The sequence below is a fragment of the Myotis brandtii genome, unplaced genomic scaffold (assembly GCF_000412655.1).
Source record: "Myotis brandtii unplaced genomic scaffold, ASM41265v1 scaffold959, whole genome shotgun sequence".
NCBI classification, from domain to species: Eukaryota; Metazoa; Chordata; class Mammalia; order Chiroptera; family Vespertilionidae; genus Myotis; species Myotis brandtii.
In genome coordinates this window covers 1,200,618-1,220,441 of record NW_005371966.1, presented here as the reverse complement: position 1 = coordinate 1,220,441, position 19,824 = coordinate 1,200,618, and the positions used below count along the sequence as shown (strand labels likewise).

At 47.9% G+C, this 19,824-nt stretch overlaps 1 protein-coding gene across 1 annotated transcript; it reads left to right on the top strand.

The window, feature by feature from the left end:
- The first annotated feature begins 1,988 nt into the window (after positions 1–1,988).
- Positions 1,989–18,261, top strand: ZNF275 (zinc finger protein 275). The gene is given in 7 exon segments (XM_014533245.1): positions 1,989–2,015; positions 6,016–6,040; positions 6,043–6,089; positions 6,538–6,646; positions 7,331–7,419; positions 11,725–11,755; positions 12,316–18,261. Coding segments are annotated over 7 exon segments (1,485 nt in total). The 3' UTR covers positions 13,473–18,261.
- Positions 18,262–19,824: the final 1,563 nt, after the last annotated feature.

The window sequence follows — 19,824 nt, the reverse complement described above, 5'->3', positions numbered from 1 at the left end:
TGGCCTTGCTGCTTGTCCCCTGCCCCCACTGCCCAGGGACTGACGAGTGCCAAGGTGGTTGCTTGGCTATTTGTGCCATGTGGTTGGTCAAAAACTGATCTTTTAGGCTCCAAATCAACCTTTACTAGCAGCCAGATATCCAGAGGAGGGGTCCTCAGCTCAAAGTCGCCCAGAAGACACCTAATTCTTTTTGTGATTATGGGTTGGTTTTTGTCTCCATTGAATTCAACTCTTTCTGTTCTCTCTGATCAAAGCTAAATGATTATTTTGGTTCTCTTAATGTTTCTGATTCCCTGCGCAAAAGTCTATTTAAATGAGTTGGTTGAAATTCACTTTGCCATCTAAAGCACTATCAGGAACACTTGTTCACGCAATGAGCTCTCATGCTTTGCAGTGCATGGCTTTTCAGACTGCCAGGCAGCGGGTTAGCATGGACATGATCTCCCTGTGTTTATGAAACAGCCGCAGTGGCGTGGCACTCGACTAGGTTCAAGGTGGAATCTGAAGTCACTTGAGGGCTCTGGGTCTCTGAGAGCATCTAGTCATTAGCCACACTTCACATCTCACTTAATAAAGGAAGATAATATGATTTATATTAGGAGGCAGAGATATGCCTTCCTGTATCTTTCTCTGAAGTTACATTTCCCGGCTGGGTGTAGGAGTGCACTGTGTGAGGTTTGGCGGGTGCTTATCCACAGTGACTTACTTTTAAAGGTCAGCCTCATCCTCTGGATCCATTGGATACACCACAATGGCTTTTATATTCTGCCTGGAACTGCTTTGACCTTGGTCCCCCAAGGTCCACTTTCAGAAGGCAGCAGACACCTGTTTTTGTTACTCTGGTCACGGCTTCCAGCATTTCCAGATTAGTTCCACCATTTTAAAGTGGAGCCATTGTGCAACATGGCTTCTAAATGATCAGGTTGTCTCCGAGATTGGTGATAATTTTATTTTTTAACTGCAGTGGGGGGTTAATATGTATTATCTCTTGTAACGATCTGTCTTTGCTTCTCCGAAAGCTTTTACCCGACACACTTGGTTAATTACGCAGAGTTTAGCTTCCTTTTGTGAAATCAGGGCTCACCTTTTCCTTCCCGTGTTTGTGAGCACCTTCTAAATGATTTCTGTGTCTGTGGGCTCTGTTGCTGTGGGCGGTGATGTGAAGTGCCCTCAGGTGAAGACCCTGGGCAAGCCTGGTACAAGAAGGACCATTCCTGTGGCTACCTGGGAAAGAATAACCAATGATTCGCTTGGGAGTTGTGGCTCCGGGATTTCAACAGTTAATCAGGCCAGATAAATAAAAACACTTTGGTGGGATCCGCTCCATTAAATGGAACACTTCAAGAGGATTTTCTCAAATGTGGGTGGCTTGGAATAACTGTGTGTGCTTGTGTGTGTGTGTGTGTGTGTGTGTGTGTGTGTGTGTGTGTGTGTGTGAGTGTGTGTGTGTGTGTGTGAGAGAGAGAGAGTTTTTTTTTAGAGAGAGAGAGAGAGAGAGAGAAAGAGAGAGAGAGAGAGAGGTACATCTGCAGGGACTCTCTGTGACTGCCTATCTTCTGGTGATAGAGGGTTGGGTATTATTTCTCTCCTCTATTGTGGTTCGAAAAGTCTAAAATATTGGGAGCTGGACCTTAGGCAAGTTACTTAACTTCTTGGATCCATGACTTCCTGCTCTGTAAAATGGAGGCATAATAACTTACAGGTTGTGACAATTAGACAATTAAATTAATTTTGGGGACGGGAACACATTTCCAAACCCGTAAATGGCAGTTTGCTCTGTTTAATGTGCCCCTCCCCCTCTGTTTATCACTACCCACTCAAGGCCAGGAGCTGCTGCAGATGTTGGGGGTCGGGGTGACCAAGAAAAAAAAGACCCCTGTCCTGTGAGAGGTGACATTTCTTCTGGGGAAAGTCAGGTAAAAACAAACAATTTCAGAGGATAATTTTTAGGTAGTAAAAAGTGTTACTAGTATTAGTAGTATACCCTGATGGGGCTGGAGAGTGAAGACACTCGAGTGAGGTCTGAATTCCTAGAAGAAGCCACTTGTGTAATGGCCAGAGGCCCTGAAAGGCATCGCCTTGGCATATCTAGGAAGGATGAAGGTCAGATTGTCTGGAAGGAATGACTGAGATTTGGGGTGCAGAATATGGGTCTGGTGGGTCAGCCAGGGCCCTGTCGGGGGTTAAGGGCTTACTTGGGTCTCTGGCCTAAGGGTTTGTAACAGGCCATCTTTCTCAGAAGGTGAATGCAAGGTGTTCTCCCACCGCCCTTACACTTGGCAGCAAAACCTCAATGTCAGTTGGAAGTACATCTTAATAAATGAATCGTATAAGTAATCTATGACCAGTTCGTTTCGAGTTGGAAGTCAAACCAGACATCAAATGTAAACCAGGAAGAATCCAACTGCTCAGAGAGGGCCCTGCCCAGGAGATAGCGCGACACAGAGGGCTTGGCTGCTGGGCACTTGGGGCTTAATTCACACACCAGGGAATCGCCTGTGCTGGGCAGCTGGTTAGAGATGGGAAGGGGGCTTCTGTGGATGCTGGGGCCAAGGAAGGCCTGCACACACCTGTCCATGGCGCTGACAATGTGGGGGAGGGGGGAAACAAGCCCTGGAAGTTGCAACCCCATGGTGCTGCCTCTAAGTTTTCTGGGACAACCCACATTCCTGCCAGCCCCTCTTCTCTGTCTGTGCCTGCCTTGCCCATGTGGGCCCTTCAGGATGTTGCCCAGCTTGGAGGGCGGTTCCCTGTTGTCTCCTTGGCCTCAGCCCTGTCCTCTTGCATCTGAGCACCTTTTTTATCCAAAATCTGCCCACACCTTTTAAAATTGTTATTCTTTTCTGATTACCAAAGAAATGCAGTTTGGTTACCAGTAATTCACACATTACAGAAACAGAAAGCAGACCTTTCTAGACCCAGACCCCACCCCAGGGTAGCACTCACTGCAGTAGAGGTGTGCCCATTTTAGCTACAAGCCAATCTCAGTTTATGCCTTTCACCTCCTGAAAAGCAAATCTATATTTAGCCATCCTCTCCCCTTTGCCTACCTTTTTTTGATGATTTAACAAATAGTTCTGTCTGTCTACATCTTCTGCCAAGGATTCGCATTTTTATAATCTGCATGTCATCCTGCATCGGCCACCTGTTGATTTTTTTTTTCCATTTTTATTTATTTTTGTTTTGTTCGTTTGTTTATTGGTTTTCTGCCACCTGTTGATTTGATACCTAACCTCTCCAGTTGTGCCCGCTCTGAGTTCTAGGACCCTTCAGTACAGTCTCCAGAGCTCTGAGCTGCATTCATAATTCTCCCACTCTCTCTCGTTTTTATGACATGGGGATAACTCAGACCCTTCCTGTTGGTGATAGTATATTGTTTTCCATCCTTTTACTTTTAACCTACCCAGGTCTTTACATTTAAAGTCTTTAGATAAATTTAAGATTTCTTGTAGACAGCATATAGTTGAGTCTCATTTTTTAAATACAGTCTGATAATCTCTGCCTTTTATTTGGAGTGTGTAGTCCGTTTGTACTTTTTTTCTTTTTATTAAATTTATTGGGGGGATATTGATTAACAAAATATTACAGATTTCAGGTACACGATTCTACAACACATCATCTGTACACTGTATTGTGTGTTCACCGCCCCAAGTCAAGTCTCCTTCAATCACCATTTATCCTCCCTTTACTCGCTTCTACTCCCCAACTCCCCTTTTCCCTGTGGTAATCACCATACTGTTGCCTGTACCTATGAGGGGTTTTTTGTTTTTTTGCTTAATCCCTTCACCCAGCCTCCAGCCCTCTGCTACCAGTCTGTTCTCTATCTATGAGTCCGTTTCTATTTTGTTTGTTACTTTATTTTGTTCATTAGATTCTACCTATGAGTGAAATCATATGGCACTTGTCTTTCTCTGTCTCATTTCACTTAGCATAATGCTCTCCCCACCCCCAAAAAAGTGAGGTGCGTTTACATAATGGAATACTACTTAGCTGTAAAAAAAAAAGAAGGAAATCCTACCCTTTTTGACTCCATTTGCATTTCACTTAATTATATGGTTGGATTTAAATTTACTGTCTTGCTGTTTGTTTCTATCTGTCCCATCTCTTCTTTTTCCTTTATTTCTGTTTTTATTTCCTTTTGTTGTTGAAAGTATTACAGATGTTCCCCTTTTTCCCCCATTGACTCCCCCAACCTCTCTCCTGCCCTCTCCCTGGGCCTTCACTGCACTATTGTCTACTGAATGCCCCAGGTGATCACTGAGGAGGACTCTCTGCTGGTTGTTTGGACCCTGAACATCTCTCTTGCTTTGTGTGTTCTGGGAATTACTCCGCTTACAGCTTCCTGGTCCTGCTTTCCCCAGTCTTGGAGTTTCACTGTGTGCATTCATGGCTGGGGAGTCAGGAAAGACTCGAGGGGAGTTTTATGAAGACCTTTTTTTGGAGCTCTTTTTTTCTGCATAGCTCCCTCCTTTCTGGAACTCTGCTCTGGCACGTCCGGCTGCCTTAAACACCGATCTGTGCCTTGAAGCCAGCGAGCTCTATTTGGGTCCTTCTCTACACTCTCAATCTGGAAATTGCTTCCAGAGAGAGAACCTGGACAGCGATAAGGCTCACCTCATTTTGTTTTTCTTCTCTCAGGGATCATGATCCTGTGCTGCCTGCTGTCCAATGTCTAAAAACTGTTGCTTTGCCCTAGCCAGTTTTCTCAGTGGTTAGAGCACCAGCCTGCAGACTGAAGGGTCTTGGGTTCGATTCCGGTCAAGGGCATGTACCTCAGTTGCAGCCTCAATCCCTGCCCTGGTCGGGGAATGTGCGAGAGGCAACTCAATCGATGTTTCTCTCTGTGTCTCTCCCTCTCCCTTCCACTCTCTCTAAAAATCAATGAGAAAATACCCTCAGGTGAGGATTAACAACAATAACAAAAAAATCCTGTTGCCTTACATCTATTCTATACAGTTTTCTGCTTGTTTATGGCAGGATATGAAGTCTATCCTTGTTACTCCATCACAGCCAGAATTGGAAATCTCCATCCATCCTTTTAACATAGCATCGAATTTTATGTAAGTCTTTCAGCTGGAGTATCTGGGCTTTGTACTCCTTGAGCTGGTGTAAAAATGCTTCCTTTTCATTTAATTATAAATGGAATTGAATTGACCTGGCATCAGAACAGACACCATGCTCCTGTTTCTTTGAACTCACGGAAGTGGGAGGTCTGTGATGCGCACATCTGTGGTAGCATCTTGTAATTTTTCACCAATTCTGCAACCTGGGAGAAAAAGGTAACATATATACTATTCAGACCTTTTTTATTTATTTAGTAAGTTAGTGCTTGAAGATATTTTCTTTGATGCTTCTTTTTTCAGCTTTTTTTAAAAATCTCCCTTTTGTCCAATGTATCACACAAGTGTTCTGGTCTGTGGCTGACTCATGGTCACCTGGCGCACTGCTTCAGTGGGTGGGAGGTGGCTAATAAAGGCCTTGCCGCTGGGCAGAAAACCCTGCCTCCTGCCCTTCATTGCCTCTCTTCTCTCCAGTGGCCCGATCTAGCTTTTTGTTGCCCCTACACAGTTGGAAAGAATCTCTCACTTCCTAATTATTTCTTCTGATATTCTTCGGGTAACGCTTTCTTCCTGTGCAGTGTGAGTGGGCACTGACCTCTTCAAGGCTCACTGCTGGGAGGCCTGTGGCTGGCCTGTCTCTGAGAGCCAGTCTCCCCGCCATCGGCCCTCCGTCTTTGTCTTCTCCTGGCTGTGCCTGGGCTACCATTCATTTGTCTCGTCAGGGCTCCCTCTGGCCTGCCTGCATTCATTCTTTGTCAGTCCACTTTGCCCATTGCTTGGGATATGTTTTCTTAGGCCTACCCAGGCTGTGCCTTGTCATTCGGCAGCTGTGCAAGAGAAGACTCAACAAGATATAAAACCAGGGGAAAGGAAGTTGCCAGTCACATCCCAGGGCTGCTGTCACTCACAGCTCTTTTCACTTCCCATAACTTTGCCTGCTCCTGCCCCCCACCAGGGTCTTGCCCTTCCCCGGGATAGAGCTGGGGAAAACAGGTCCCAGTAGGCCATCTTGAGATGCTGGAGGCCCAGGTGAGCTGTGCTGTCTTCTGCCCGTCACTCCTCCCTGTTCTAGCCTCAGCCTCACCTCTTGCCCGAGCATGACACAAGGCAGGGCCTGGACCTCAGCTGCTGCCTTCCCTCCCTTCATTTCTCCCTCCCTCCGCTTCTCTCCCTGGGCTCTGCCAAGGAATGGATGCCCACTGGGCTTGTAATCCCCATCTAACACCGGGGGAGCTAAATTTCAATCCAGGAAAGGGACTGAACCAAGGTCCCTTGTGAGGCCAGTGCCGTGGCCCAGGTCTCCTGGCACATGGTCAGGTTGTCTTCCTAGGACTTCTCGACACTTGCGTGTAGATCTCCATGTTAGCAGGGCACACCCACTCCAGACCCTCACCTCATGTCCCTGTTGTTACTGGGACTGCCGCTACCTCATTCTAGAATGAATGGGAGAACTGATGATCCTTTTTAATTCTTTCAGGATTCACTGACATTTGGTGACGTGGCACAGTACCTCACAAAAAGGGAGTGGTTGAGGCTGGACCCTGAGCAGAGGACGCCGGCATATTACGGCAACGTGACTTCTGTGGGTAAGGACACCCCTAGCCCTTCCACCAGCTTCATGATCCTAAGCAGCAGGAGTGGGATGGAGGGGGCTTGTGCCCCCTAGGGATGGGCTGTAAGAAAATACAAGGGGTCTGTTACACTCGATTTCTCGCAGGGCTCCCCGCAACTTCTAATGGCATGGATAAACTCCCCTCCAGTTTTTTATTAGAAAAGAAATTGAAATACATGTGCCACTGTAATTTATAATTAATTAATCTCACAAATGATACAAATCGCATGGCCATTTCATTATAGTTGACTGTCGAGAGAAAGGTTGGCAACAGCAAGCTCCTGTTCACCATCATGCTGATGTGTGAGGTAGCGAGGGTTCTTAGAAGAGAGACGCCGGGGTCACGTGTGGATTGTGGAAGAGCATGGAGTTCAGTGTGGGGCCCCGAGGTGGTGGATATAGAGAAAGGGAGGGTCCACTCCCCAGGACGACCACCTGCCACTCCGACAGAGCAGGCCCAGAGCCATCTCATCGAGCCCCTGGCAGGAGTTACTCATTGGGGAAGGCATTTGAAATGGACGAATGACTTCCGAAAGTCACAGCCAACCTAGACTTTGAGAATTGAAGGAGGTTCCCCTTTGAAGTCCCTGCTTATTCTGTGCTCTTTCCGATGCCGTCTCTGGCCGCTGCCATAACCCGTTTCCTTTCCCACGAGCAGGAGTTCCTGTTTTGAATCCTGCCTTCGTCTCTCACTGGCTGCCAGGACACACACTATTGGTATCAGACCCTTAACACGGATCGAGCTACGTATTCTGGTGAGTGAAAAAGAATCCTAAAGAAATGTGAGGAAATGGTGGGGGAAGCCCAGCTGAGTCTTTGGGGAAAGGGTGTGGCTGCTGCTCAGTCACAGAAGGGGAGACCTCCCTGGGCCCACTTTGGTAGGAAGCACGATCAATCAGGCTCTTCTGCCCCTTCCCTCTATGGTCCTTGCTTCTGGTCGGATGAGCACCAGCTGTCCTGACCCGGTGGCCCCCAGGCCCAGTGCTCTGCAGCTGTCTCAGGAGGAAAGCGATTCTTTTTAAAATATATATATACTTTTATTGATTTCAGAGAGAAAGGGAGAGAGAGAGAGATAGAAATATCAATGATGATTTAAGATTTCTTGTAGACAGCATATAGTTGAGTCTCATTTTTTAAATACAGTCTGATAATCTCTGCCTTTTATTTGGAGTGTGTAGTCCGTTTGTACTTTTTTTCTTTTTATTAAATTTATTGGGGGGATATTGATTAACAAAATATTACAGATTTCAGGTACACGATTCTACAACACATCATCTGTACACTGTATTGTGTGTTCACCGCCCCAAGTCAAGTCTCCTTCAATCACCATTTATCCTCCCTTTACTCGCTTCTACTCCCCAACTCCCCTTTTCCCTGTGGTAATCACCATACTGTTGCCTGTACCTATGAGGGGTTTTTTGTTTTTTTGCTTAATCCCTTCACCCAGCCTCCAGCCCTCTGCTACCAGTCTGTTCTCTATCTATGAGTCCGTTTCTATTTTGTTTGTTACTTTATTTTGTTCATTAGATTCTACCTATGAGTGAAATCATATGGCACTTGTCTTTCTCTGTCTCATTTCACTTAGCATAATGCTCTCCCCACCCCCAAAAAAGTGAGGTGCGTTTACATAATGGAATACTACTTAGCTGTAAAAAAAAAAGAAGGAAATCCTACCCTTTTTGACTCCATTTGCATTTCACTTAATTATATGGTTGGATTTAAATTTACTGTCTTGCTGTTTGTTTCTATCTGTCCCATCTCTTCTTTTTCCTTTATTTCTGTTTTTATTTCCTTTTGTTGTTGAAAGTATTACAGATGTTCCCCTTTTTCCCCCATTGACTCCCCCAACCTCTCTCCTGCCCTCTCCCTGGGCCTTCACTGCACTATTGTCTACTGAATGCCCCAGGTGATCACTGAGGAGGACTCTCTGCTGGTTGTTTGGACCCTGAACATCTCTCTTGCTTTGTGTGTTCTGGGAATTACTCCGCTTACAGCTTCCTGGTCCTGCTTTCCCCAGTCTTGGAGTTTCACTGTGTGCATTCATGGCTGGGGAGTCAGGAAAGACTCGAGGGGAGTTTTATGAAGACCTTTTTTTGGAGCTCTTTTTTTCTGCATAGCTCCCTCCTTTCTGGAACTCTGCTCTGGCACGTCCGGCTGCCTTAAACACCGATCTGTGCCTTGAAGCCAGCGAGCTCTATTTGGGTCCTTCTCTACACTCTCAATCTGGAAATTGCTTCCAGAGAGAGAACCTGGACAGCGATAAGGCTCACCTCATTTTGTTTTTCTTCTCTCAGGGATCATGATCCTGTGCTGCCTGCTGTCCAATGTCTAAAAACTGTTGCTTTGCCCTAGCCAGTTTTCTCAGTGGTTAGAGCACCAGCCTGCAGACTGAAGGGTCTTGGGTTCGATTCCGGTCAAGGGCATGTACCTCAGTTGCAGCCTCAATCCCTGCCCTGGTCGGGGAATGTGCGAGAGGCAACTCAATCGATGTTTCTCTCTGTGTCTCTCCCTCTCCCTTCCACTCTCTCTAAAAATCAATGAGAAAATACCCTCAGGTGAGGATTAACAACAATAACAAAAAAATCCTGTTGCCTTACATCTATTCTATACAGTTTTCTGCTTGTTTATGGCAGGATATGAAGTCTATCCTTGTTACTCCATCACAGCCAGAATTGGAAATCTCCATCCATCCTTTTAACATAGCATCGAATTTTATGTAAGTCTTTCAGCTGGAGTATCTGGGCTTTGTACTCCTTGAGCTGGTGTAAAAATGCTTCCTTTTCATTTAATTATAAATGGAATTGAATTGACCTGGCATCAGAACAGACACCATGCTCCTGTTTCTTTGAACTCACGGAAGTGGGAGGTCTGTGATGCGCACATCTGTGGTAGCATCTTGTAATTTTTCACCAATTCTGCAACCTGGGAGAAAAAGGTAACATATATACTATTCAGACCTTTTTTATTTATTTAGTAAGTTAGTGCTTGAAGATATTTTCTTTGATGCTTCTTTTTTCAGCTTTTTTTAAAAATCTCCCTTTTGTCCAATGTATCACACAAGTGTTCTGGTCTGTGGCTGACTCATGGTCACCTGGCGCACTGCTTCAGTGGGTGGGAGGTGGCTAATAAAGGCCTTGCCGCTGGGCAGAAAACCCTGCCTCCTGCCCTTCATTGCCTCTCTTCTCTCCAGTGGCCCGATCTAGCTTTTTGTTGCCCCTACACAGTTGGAAAGAATCTCTCACTTCCTAATTATTTCTTCTGATATTCTTCGGGTAACGCTTTCTTCCTGTGCAGTGTGAGTGGGCACTGACCTCTTCAAGGCTCACTGCTGGGAGGCCTGTGGCTGGCCTGTCTCTGAGAGCCAGTCTCCCCGCCATCGGCCCTCCGTCTTTGTCTTCTCCTGGCTGTGCCTGGGCTACCATTCATTTGTCTCGTCAGGGCTCCCTCTGGCCTGCCTGCATTCATTCTTTGTCAGTCCACTTTGCCCATTGCTTGGGATATGTTTTCTTAGGCCTACCCAGGCTGTGCCTTGTCATTCGGCAGCTGTGCAAGAGAAGACTCAACAAGATATAAAACCAGGGGAAAGGAAGTTGCCAGTCACATCCCAGGGCTGCTGTCACTCACAGCTCTTTTCACTTCCCATAACTTTGCCTGCTCCTGCCCCCCACCAGGGTCTTGCCCTTCCCCGGGATAGAGCTGGGGAAAACAGGTCCCAGTAGGCCATCTTGAGATGCTGGAGGCCCAGGTGAGCTGTGCTGTCTTCTGCCCGTCACTCCTCCCTGTTCTAGCCTCAGCCTCACCTCTTGCCCGAGCATGACACAAGGCAGGGCCTGGACCTCAGCTGCTGCCTTCCCTCCCTTCATTTCTCCCTCCCTCCGCTTCTCTCCCTGGGCTCTGCCAAGGAATGGATGCCCACTGGGCTTGTAATCCCCATCTAACACCGGGGGAGCTAAATTTCAATCCAGGAAAGGGACTGAACCAAGGTCCCTTGTGAGGCCAGTGCCGTGGCCCAGGTCTCCTGGCACATGGTCAGGTTGTCTTCCTAGGACTTCTCGACACTTGCGTGTAGATCTCCATGTTAGCAGGGCACACCCACTCCAGACCCTCACCTCATGTCCCTGTTGTTACTGGGACTGCCGCTACCTCATTCTAGAATGAATGGGAGAACTGATGATCCTTTTTAATTCTTTCAGGATTCACTGACATTTGGTGACGTGGCACAGTACCTCACAAAAAGGGAGTGGTTGAGGCTGGACCCTGAGCAGAGGACGCCGGCATATTACGGCAACGTGACTTCTGTGGGTAAGGACACCCCTAGCCCTTCCACCAGCTTCATGATCCTAAGCAGCAGGAGTGGGATGGAGGGGGCTTGTGCCCCCTAGGGATGGGCTGTAAGAAAATACAAGGGGTCTGTTACACTCGATTTCTCGCAGGGCTCCCCGCAACTTCTAATGGCATGGATAAACTCCCCTCCAGTTTTTTATTAGAAAAGAAATTGAAATACATGTGCCACTGTAATTTATAATTAATTAATCTCACAAATGATACAAATCGCATGGCCATTTCATTATAGTTGACTGTCGAGAGAAAGGTTGGCAACAGCAAGCTCCTGTTCACCATCATGCTGATGTGTGAGGTAGCGAGGGTTCTTAGAAGAGAGACGCCGGGGTCACGTGTGGATTGTGGAAGAGCATGGAGTTCAGTGTGGGGCCCCGAGGTGGTGGATATAGAGAAAGGGAGGGTCCACTCCCCAGGACGACCACCTGCCACTCCGACAGAGCAGGCCCAGAGCCATCTCATCGAGCCCCTGGCAGGAGTTACTCATTGGGGAAGGCATTTGAAATGGACGAATGACTTCCGAAAGTCACAGCCAACCTAGACTTTGAGAATTGAAGGAGGTTCCCCTTTGAAGTCCCTGCTTATTCTGTGCTCTTTCCGATGCCGTCTCTGGCCGCTGCCATAACCCGTTTCCTTTCCCACGAGCAGGAGTTCCTGTTTTGAATCCTGCCTTCGTCTCTCACTGGCTGCCAGGACACACACTATTGGTATCAGACCCTTAACACGGATCGAGCTACGTATTCTGGTGAGTGAAAAAGAATCCTAAAGAAATGTGAGGAAATGGTGGGGGAAGCCCAGCTGAGTCTTTGGGGAAAGGGTGTGGCTGCTGCTCAGTCACAGAAGGGGAGACCTCCCTGGGCCCACTTTGGTAGGAAGCACGATCAATCAGGCTCTTCTGCCCCTTCCCTCTATGGTCCTTGCTTCTGGTCGGATGAGCACCAGCTGTCCTGACCCGGTGGCCCCCAGGCCCAGTGCTCTGCAGCTGTCTCAGGAGGAAAGCGCTTCTTTTTAAAATATATATATACTTTTATTGATTTCAGAGAGAAAGGGAGAGAGAGAGAGATAGAAATATCAATGATGAGAGAGAATCACTGATTGGCTGCTTCCTGCACACCTCCCACTGGTGATCAAGCCCATAACCACAGACATGTGCTCTGACCAGAAATCAAACCATGACTTCCTGGTTCATAGGTCAATGCTCAACCACTGAGCCACGCTGGCTGGGCAGGAAAGCGATTCTTAACAAAGAATAACCTCCTTCCTCCCTTCTTTACAGACTGCAGTGTCTTCTGGTTCTCATTTCAGAAAGCATCTTGGTGACCCAACACCAGACGAAGGGTGAAGACGCCCAACCACAGGAGATGGCATCCAGGAGTTCCTCGAGGGCCAGTGAGCCCAAACCTGAGGTCAAACAGAATGGGGACTCTAAGGGGAGGGGAGGGAACCCCCAGAATCTGCCTGTAGAGCATCACTTTGCGTGTAAAGAGTGTGGGGATGCGTTTCGGCTTAAGGTCCTCCTTGTGCAGCACCAGAGTATTCACAGTGAGGAGAAGGGCTGGGAGTGTGGGGATTGCGGGAAGGTCTTCAGGGGGGTCTCTGAGTTCAACGAGCACCGGAAGAGCCACGTGGCTGTAGAGCCCCGCCCCGGCCCAAGCCAGGCCCTGGATGATGCCACGGAGAAGAGGGAGCAAATGGAGGAGGAGGCAAAGCCCTTCGAGTGTGAGGAATGTGGGAAAAGATTTAAGAAGAACGCAGGCCTTAGTCAACATCTGCGCGTCCACAGCAGAGAGAAGCCCTTTGATTGCGAGGAGTGTGGGCGATCCTTCAAAGTGAACACCCACCTCTTTCGCCATCAGAAGCTGCATATTTCAGAAAAGCCCTTTGCCTGCAAGGCCTGTAGCAGGGATTTCCTGGATCGCCAGGAGCTTCTCAAGCACCAGCGAATGCACACCGGCCACCTGCCTTTCGACTGTGACGACTGCGGCAAGTCCTTCCGAGGGGTCAATGGCCTGGCCGAGCACCAGCGCATCCACAGCGGTGCCAAGCCCTATGGGTGTGCCCACTGCGGCAAGCTGTTCCGGAGGAGCTCAGAGCTCACTAAGCATCGGCGGATTCACACAGGCGAGAAACCATACGAGTGCGGCCAGTGCGGGAAGGCCTTCAGGCAGAGCTCCAGCCTCCTGGAGCACCAGCGCATCCACACGGGCGAGCGGCCCTACGCATGTGGCGACTGCGGCAAGGCCTTCCGGGGCCCCTCCGACCTGATCAAACACCGGCGGATCCACAGCGGACTGAAGCCCTACGAGTGTGACAAGTGCGGGAAGGCCTTCCGGAGGAGCTCAGGCCTGAGTCGCCATCGGAGAACCCACAGTGGAGCCAAACGCTGTGAGTGCAGTGAGTGTGGCCGCGTGTTCAAGAGGCGATCCTCGCTGCAGAAGCATCAGCCAACCCATCACGAGTAGATGAGGCCCGCAGACCCTTGTCTGTCCATGGGTCCCTGTCCCCCCTACACCCCCCACCCTAGAGTGGGATGGCAGAGTCAAAGGAGATGAACAGTTTTGTAGCGCTTATATATTTTATTGTCAGAAAGGTTGAAACCAATTTATACTGCCACCAGCAATTTATAAGTGTACATTTCCCATTTTGCCTCTCGAGAGTAGCTTTGTCCATTTTAATTTATTTCAGCTAGTTTATCTCGCATCAGATATCTTCAAGGTATTTAAATCTGCAGGCCTTGAATCTGAGAATGTGAGGAGAAACCTGGATGTGGGGCTGGAGGGCGGCTTGTTGGTCCTCCCCTCTGAGCTCCCACCTCAGGGAAACTGACACAGCTATTCAGTGATGGTGTCAACATAATGTGAGCCCAACTTTCCCGAAGAAAAGATTGCCCCAAAGTCTTTTGGCCTACTTGAATCTATAAATTTTTAGGGATGTAAATAGAATACTCAAATGTGTCATAATGTTTAATTTATTTAGTTACACATACATATTATAAATCACATATTATATAGAATAATATATTAATTTAGAAAATATTCCCCTTTCCCCCCACACTCGGCTCCATATCATTTTGTTCTAACTCCTCACGTGCATTTCTGACCTCACTAGCCTGGGAGCCCCTTTTGAATCATCAGTTTCAAAGCACATCAAATGGTTTCCATCCATTCGAGCTGTGTTCCATGTAGCATTGTGACAAGGCTCTCACTAGAAATTTCCTCCCAAACCATAAGTACGTGTCCATGTAAGATTAGGACAATTGTTTTTAAAAATTGTCTCATAACTTTACAATATAACCACTCAAGGTGTTCCTTTTTTAAATGACCTTTCAAAGCCTTTTAAGCATCTAAAACTTGTCATTGTGAGGTCATACTCCTAGGTTCCATTTCTTTTGTGTCCTTTTTTCTGAAACCAATTCTATCTGGTGAGTCCCACACATACACAAAACTAGCATCGGTTGGAGTTTGCTTCAGGCTAATGAGTCGTCCTTAGCAGCACTATCTTGTTCAAAATCAAGTAGTTGAGAGAGCATCCCCATAGTAGCAGGGACATCAAGGACTCAAGTGTAAGGTGACACCTCCTTTTCGAGAACAATTGCCTGTCATCGAATGGGACCTAGATGTTACTTCTCAACCCTCAGTTCCGGCTCTAAAACGGGGATGATCACAGGACTACCTCCTGGGGTTATGGTGAGGACTATGACACCACGCCCTGCATGGAGAGACACTCAGTGAAGGGCATCTGCTGTCATCGTCATAGTTATTGCTGTCATTCTATGGCTCATTAGTACCAGAACTGGGGATGGACCCAGGCCTTCTGACTCCTAGTCTCATCTTCTTTCTCATGCAATGACTTAAATACTGTTTCCGTTTTCTTGCATGCAAATCGTACGTTCATCTCCTTTGACCAGTTATCAAGTTACCTTTGGATATATTGACTTTATACAGAAGTTCTTTCTATATCGATTATGACGATCTCTTTTTCAATTTTATTGCTTTGTTCTCTGTAGCAGTTTTATTATACTTTTTGTTATGTAAGCTTTTAATTTTTACGTATCCAAGCATTCATTGTCCGTTAAGTCATAATTTTCATTGGTTGAGTAGTTAGATATGACATTTTGTTCTAGAATTTTAACTACAAACGAAAAGTTGAAAGCCCTGCCCCACCAGAAGGCGAATGTTCCAAGCGGGCAGGCTGGATGGGAATGGGCCGGAGAAGCAGGCTCGCTCCTCATCCAAGACGCAGACTCTGCGCATGTCTGCAGGCAGTACTTGACTATCCAACCTGGCCACTCAGGCACGTGAGAGAAACTTCCATCACAGCTTGGCCAGAACACTGACTGTTCCTCAGTATAGCCCTAGCCATCAGCAGCAGGGCTGGGCCTCACCTGATCGATGGGGTGGTCCCAACTTGGTCTTGGCAACAGCTGGCCATCCTTTGGGCTCCTGGGAGCCTTGGCCATGTCTGGCGTGGATTCAGTGCCTGAGTAGCAGATCCACCCAAGAGACATCTCCTCCAACACAAGAAGACTCACCTGACGATGATGTCACGTGAATCACATCCTCCTCTTAGGAAGTGACTCTGGAACAAGAAAGAAGTCAGTTTGGTGGCTTCCACTTTTGGCAACGAGGGGGAAATTCACCCGCGTCTTCTGATGTCACCTGCAGCCACACCTGAGAGGAGCAACAGAGCAAAGTCTCAGAGAGAAACCGTGCCCCTCTGGTGGCCTGCATGTCATCGTGATCGAAGTTGGCCACACAAGCCTGGGCTGTGACTTACAGCAGGTGCGCCCAGAAGGGGCAACAAAACAAGGGTTTGGAGGGCAATGATGCCCTTCTGATGGCCCGTGTGACATAGAAATAAAAGCTGGTCATTCTGGGGCTGGGCTGTTACTTCCAGCAGCCTCCCCAGGAGGAATAGCAACAAGGGCTGGCCAGCAGCCTGGCCCCTCCTGCAGAGCCCACAGGGAGAAGCCAGCCACACGGGCTGTGGCTTCCCAGCAGCTGTGCCTGGGATCAGAGGCAGCAGGAGGGGCACTAGAGGGCCTGGAGAGGAAGTGTGCCCTTCTGATGGGCCCACCAAAGCTGAGGCGGAACTTCCCATCCTGGGAAGCAGGGTCCCACAGTGACCCCTGTGACCTTAGCCAGAAGGTACTCTGGAATGGCCGTCAGGCCACACCAGTGGCTATCTGCGACATCTCCATCCTGAGCCCCAGGCTGGAGATCCGCCGACAGCACTTGTTACATAGCAATTCCTTTTGCTCTGTGGGCTTCAGTTCTCGCATAGTCGTGAATCTGTGTCTGAGATCGCTACTTCCTTCTCTCAGCAGTTTTTCTCTTTTCAAGCTGTTATGGCGTGTTTGATACAAGTGTCCTTTGGTAAGGAATGGTGACGTCATGGGGGGGGGGACAATCTGGCACCTGTACCTGCAAGTACTCTGCCATTTCTTGCCCATTCACTAGGCATTTGTCGGGTTTCTTGAAGGATCCAGATGCAGTATTAACTCGGAATTTAGCATCATCAACACTGCCTTGTTTCCCCCAGCCGGGACACGACGTCCTGCCATCCCGTCATGCCCTCCTTTACTTTTTTCCATTCCTGGTTCTATACTTTCCTCTCAAAGAAACCCTTTTCCAGAGTTAACACTAAATACCGCAGCTTTTCCATCGTTGTGTTTGCTCCAAACAATCAATTTATGGCTTTCACGTATGTCCTGTAGTTGCCCCGAGTTCCATTTTTGCCTCTGGCAACTAGGGGGTGGGTTTCCTAGGATTCTCTAGTTATACTACTACGTCAGATGCAAAATGTGATCCAGCTTTCTGTCGTGTGTGCTTGTCTATGCATTTGTGTATCTACCTCATTTCACTTTTCTTTCTAATCACACAGACCTTTTGCAAGGGAAATGAAGAGCAGTTGAGTTACATAGAATGCTAGTTCTCATTAGAAATCTATCCTTTTCTTATATTCTGAAAGAAAGCCACCATTGCTTTTATTAAAGTTTTGAATACTTGCTGAAATTTTCCCAAAACAGCGATTGCTTACCATTTTTGCTGCTTGAGATTAACTGTGTTGATTAGTTGTGTCAGACCCACTCTTAGATTTCCACAATGAGCCCCACCTGATCACAGTGGGCATCCTTCTCATGTGGTGTTGCATTCCCAGTGCCCCTGGCTTGGGCCCTGTTGTTTGCCATGTGACTCCCACCCCTCTTCTAGGCCCCATTCATTCAACCACAACTAACCACGTGACTCATGGGCAGCAACTGGTCATCAGAGCTGGCTGGAGATGATAGGCCAGGCCTTTCAGGTTCTGCAAACAAGGAAACTGAGAAGTTTCTTGTTGGTGTTGAATAAAGAGGGAGCACTCCGCATTTAGAGGAGTTGGGCAGCACTGGCTTGAAGATCTATGGGTTCCTGCTAGGCGCCCCAGAGATGCTTTAATCCCAGCACCCTGGGGAAAGCCTGGTCTCATGTTCTTGGATTTCTGAGGACTGCCCTCCACTATAGACTTCCTTGACGGAGCCAGCTTGAGTGGGTCTCTGCTTTTTGCAATCTGTCAAGAGCCAATGTATCATTTGGCTGCTTCCTGAGAAGCATCACGTGACTGGCTTTCCTTATGTTCACATGGCCCGAGTTCCTGACCCAGCCCCCCCCCCCCCCGACTATAGTAAACACCCATTTAAATGTGGTACTGTTTTCTGTTTGCTAAGATGGGTTAAAAAATCTATGCCTTCTAGTATCAGTGAATTTGACCAATGCTTTTCTGTCTGATTATCATTCCTGTACTGACCCCAAGTTTGCCCCACCCACCATGTTCCTGCTTTTGGAAGTGTTTCCCTACTTCCAGCAAATCCATCAGACAAAGAATCGATAACTTCTCTGTTACTCTGTATATTTACATTCTGTAATTGTCATTGCATCAGTTTGGGTGTTTACTTTCAAAAGTAGAAATGGTCTCTTTAAACTGGGCCTTCAGCAGTATTTGCATATCTAAGAACAGTAGCTATGTCCCACCCCAGTTCGTATTTTGGTTGTTGGCACTCTTTTCTCCTTCTTCCCAATCTCCATAACTTGTCTGTTTTATGGCACTTAACTATAATCAGCCTTGCACTAGAGCTTCGCCCTCCCTGCCTCCCCCACCCGTTAGATTGTGCGCTCTTAGAAGACAGGGGTGGTCTTTCATGTCTTATTCCCCTACCAGACCTAGCACAGTGCCTTGCATCAAGTAGATTTCAATAAATATATGTTAAATGGCTTTGGTCTCCTTAACTTACTTTGTCAAAACTTAGTTTATCAATTCTTCCCTGGCCTTTTCCACACTCTGGGGTCCAAGTGCTATGTTGGCTTCCACTTGCTGGACACTCAGAGGGGAGAGGAGATGCTCTGATGAGGGAGGACTGGTTTTCCTGGAAGTTGGAGCTCCCCCGTGGCAGAAGGGGCCTGTCATTCAGCCACGTGCCTTCCCCCTCTAGTCAATTCCAGGTGGGAGCAGAAGACCAGGCTGGACCCTAAGCTCCTCTCTCTTACATCAATGTTTCTCTCTGTCTCTCCCCCTCCCTTCCACTCTCTAAAAATCAATGGGGGGAAAAAATTTATCCTCAGGTGAGGATTAATTAACAAAAATTTTTTTAAAAAAATACGATTTTGGCCTAACACCATCACACTGGTAATGAGGGAAAGAAGAGAAACATGTGGGCAAGGATGCCCTGCTCACCATTAACAGAGGTGAGGGTACTCGGTTTTCTTCTGGATTTGGGCACTTAGGACTTATACATTGGTGAGCTCTTTGAATTTTGTCCCCACTGAGCACCTATTATTCCTTTAATTAAAATATATTTAAATATATAATTAAAAAACATGCCCCCCTCACTTTTTTCAGACTAGTTGGGTCACAAATATCCTGTGTTCCTCACCCTTACCCATTTCCTGACCTTCATGCAACAAGCATTTATTGAGTACCTGCTGTATGCCAAGCTCCACAAGCATTAATTGAGTACCTACTGTATGCCAAGCTCTGCACGCATTTATTGAGTACCTGCTGTATGCCAAGCTTCATAAGCATTTATTGAGTGCCTGCTGTATGCCAAGCTCCAAAAGCAAATGACATAATCCCTGCCCTCAAGCACAGAATGCCAGAGCAAGGCAAACGTAGCAAAAATGTCACCACAAGTGGCACCTACATTCTCACCAAATTGGACTCCTAGGATTTGTGCACTTTAGTGGGTGTCGGTTACACTTCAATTTTAAAAACTACAGAGCCAAACACAATACTAGCAAACTAATCCCCTTCCCTCTGTGCTCAGATCCTGCTAATTTTACATTTCAAGGACCTCCATGCTCTGCCCTGGCTGGGAGGGGGCCTCTCCCTCCTCCTGGGGCCCCTTGTGCTTTCAGACCCAACCTCACTGCCTGGGAGTGGCCTATACCCCCAGACTGGGGGCCTCTGAGTCAGGGTGGGGCAGATCCACCCTGGCCCCCCACACCCAACCTGGGGCCAGGCCCGGAGGGGGTCCTGGGTGGAGAAAGGTGTCCTGTGAGTGGGCGGGCTGGATGGGATGCAGCCTCAGCCTGGGCCTCCCCTCCCCTCCCCCCACCCAGAGCGAAGCTGTGGAGATGATGGATCAGATCGTCCACTGGGTGCGGAAAGACCCATCGGGACTGGGCCGGCCCTGGCTCCCAGGGGCCCCAGCCTCAGAGTCCATGGTGGTGCCCATGATGCTGCTCAACCTGGTGGGAGCAAACCAGGAGCTGGCGGGCAACTATGTGGAGCTGGGGAACTGGTGCACCCAGAAGACTCTGTAGCATGTCCAGGTGTGAG